Here is a 1,862-nt window from a genome sequence, read left to right on the forward strand (position 1 = left end):
GGAGCAGACAACAAAATACACAACCGGCAAATGCGCACCGGCAACAGGCAATCCCCACGCAGCAGTGGCACCCGTACGTGTCCGTGAGAAGCCACGTCGCCGCCCGCACGACAAATGAGTGTGAACTCTGCCTAAAAAAACATAAAAAATATGGAAAAAATATGAAAAAAAAATTCGTACGATTACCACGCAGTTCGGAGTACAAAAAAAAAACGGTGCAACAAAACACAGCCGATCTATTCCTTGCTAAATATACGCCGGCGCATTTCACCACAACATGCGCGTTGCAATGCCCCCCTTCGCTGCTGCTAGCAACCGAAACGTGACGACCGACACCAAAAACAAAAAATAAAATAAAATAAGAAGTACAACAAAAGTAAAAAATAAAAAATAAAAAATAAATAAAAAAGGAAAAGAAAATCGCACAGAAATCAAAAAAAGCACTAAAAAGGTCTTGAAAAGAGAGGGAAAGAACATTAAAATAAATAAAACTAATATTAATAGTATTAGGAAACCACCTACTCCGCCCACCGCCAAACGGACATCTACGCTCAAAAAAAAATATATTTTAAAAATGCTATTCAATGCATCGCCTCACCGTAAGCGGCAAATGCGGTCCCAAACACAACACCGATCACACCGACAAACAGCAGAAAGTGCGTCCCGATGTAGTGAAAGTACCCAACCGACTGCAGTGTCCAGTTACCGCTGTACATGTACAGCAGGGCAGGGAAGATAAAGCCAATGAAGCCCCCAGAGAACCCACCAACAAGGCCAAACACAATCGTGATGCTGGGGATAAATAGGCCACCAATGAGTGACAGCGTCGCCATAAGGCCACAGACCAGTGCGTTCTTCCACCATCCAATCGTCTTCACATCAATGTGGAGCACGTGGTAAACAGCCTCACGCACTGGAATCATGTGCAGCCCGTAGCCAACGCACAGTTTTAATACCATACCCGCATAAGCAACCCCCATCATCTTGTCCTCTATCGGGTTGTACCGATTGAGGACGGAGCCTGTCAATGCCGGGCCAAAGTCCAGGTAGCCAAAAAATCCCGAGCAAAACAACATTGTAAATGAAGCAAACACACCAAGTCCAGCGCTCTTCGTAAAGCGCGTAACACTTGGCTTGTACATTTCCTCGTACACCTCATACGCATTCAGCTGGCAAATAAAGGCAAATGTGAAAACGGAAAGGCCCTGAATTGCGCTGTTGCCAGTCCGGAAGTACACCAGATCATCACGCATTCCATGGGTGATACTGTTGCGTACGGAATGGATGATCACGCAGATCACAAAGAAAAAGACAAATGCAAGAGCCAAAACAGATATGTGGCGCAGGGAGTTGATCTCCTTCGGTAGGCACAGCGGCAGCATGGCAACAAGCCACACCATGCTCGTAATTAATCGGCGGCCAGAGGAGGATTTGAGATATTCTGGGGCGCTTTGCGAACTATCAATAAAGGCGCCAATAAGGTCTCCCATATAGATCATGTAGGAGACCTCGCCACCAAAGCTGAAAAGCCACATGTTAAAGGCCAAAAAGTAGTCCGCACCCTTCCCAAGAAGAGCCCTCGTGACCTGCTCGTAGTTCCGCAGCCCCGTCCGCTTCCCGGCGATGCCCAGAAGGGTGAAGGAGTAGATGGTCAGCAGACCCACCACCACAAGGTACACCAGCGCCATCGCCAGCCCGGACGTGTTGAAGGCATACGGCAGCGCAAGTATTCCGGCGCCCAGCGATGAGCTGGCAAGGTTGCATCCGGAGGAGATGATGCCGCCGTAGGGTATGATGCGATGCAGCCCCCGCTTGAGGCAGCTCTGTGGGTCTCGCCGCCGGGCAACGCGCTCCTGACGCTC

General features: G+C 49.0%; 1 protein-coding gene across 1 annotated transcript, besides 4 other annotated features; it reads right to left on the reverse strand.

The window, feature by feature from the left end:
• Positions 1 to 1,862: a sequence feature (heterozygous, non-Esmeraldo-like haplotype).
• Positions 379 to 420: a sequence feature (A-rich).
• Positions 476 to 503: a sequence feature (AT_rich).
• Positions 554 to 576: a sequence feature (AT_rich).
• On the reverse strand, positions 582 to 1,862 carry Tc00.1047053508923.10 (amino acid permease, putative; the record flags this gene model as incomplete). The annotated part of the gene is made up of 1 exon (XM_797446.1): positions 582 to 1,862. A coding segment is annotated over one exon (1,281 nt), but the record flags the coding sequence as incomplete, so codon positions are not given.

The sequence above is a fragment of the Trypanosoma cruzi genome, genomic scaffold (assembly GCF_000209065.1).
Source record: "Trypanosoma cruzi strain CL Brener 1047053517091 genomic scaffold, whole genome shotgun sequence".
NCBI lineage: Eukaryota > Euglenozoa > Kinetoplastea > Trypanosomatida > Trypanosomatidae > Trypanosoma > Trypanosoma cruzi.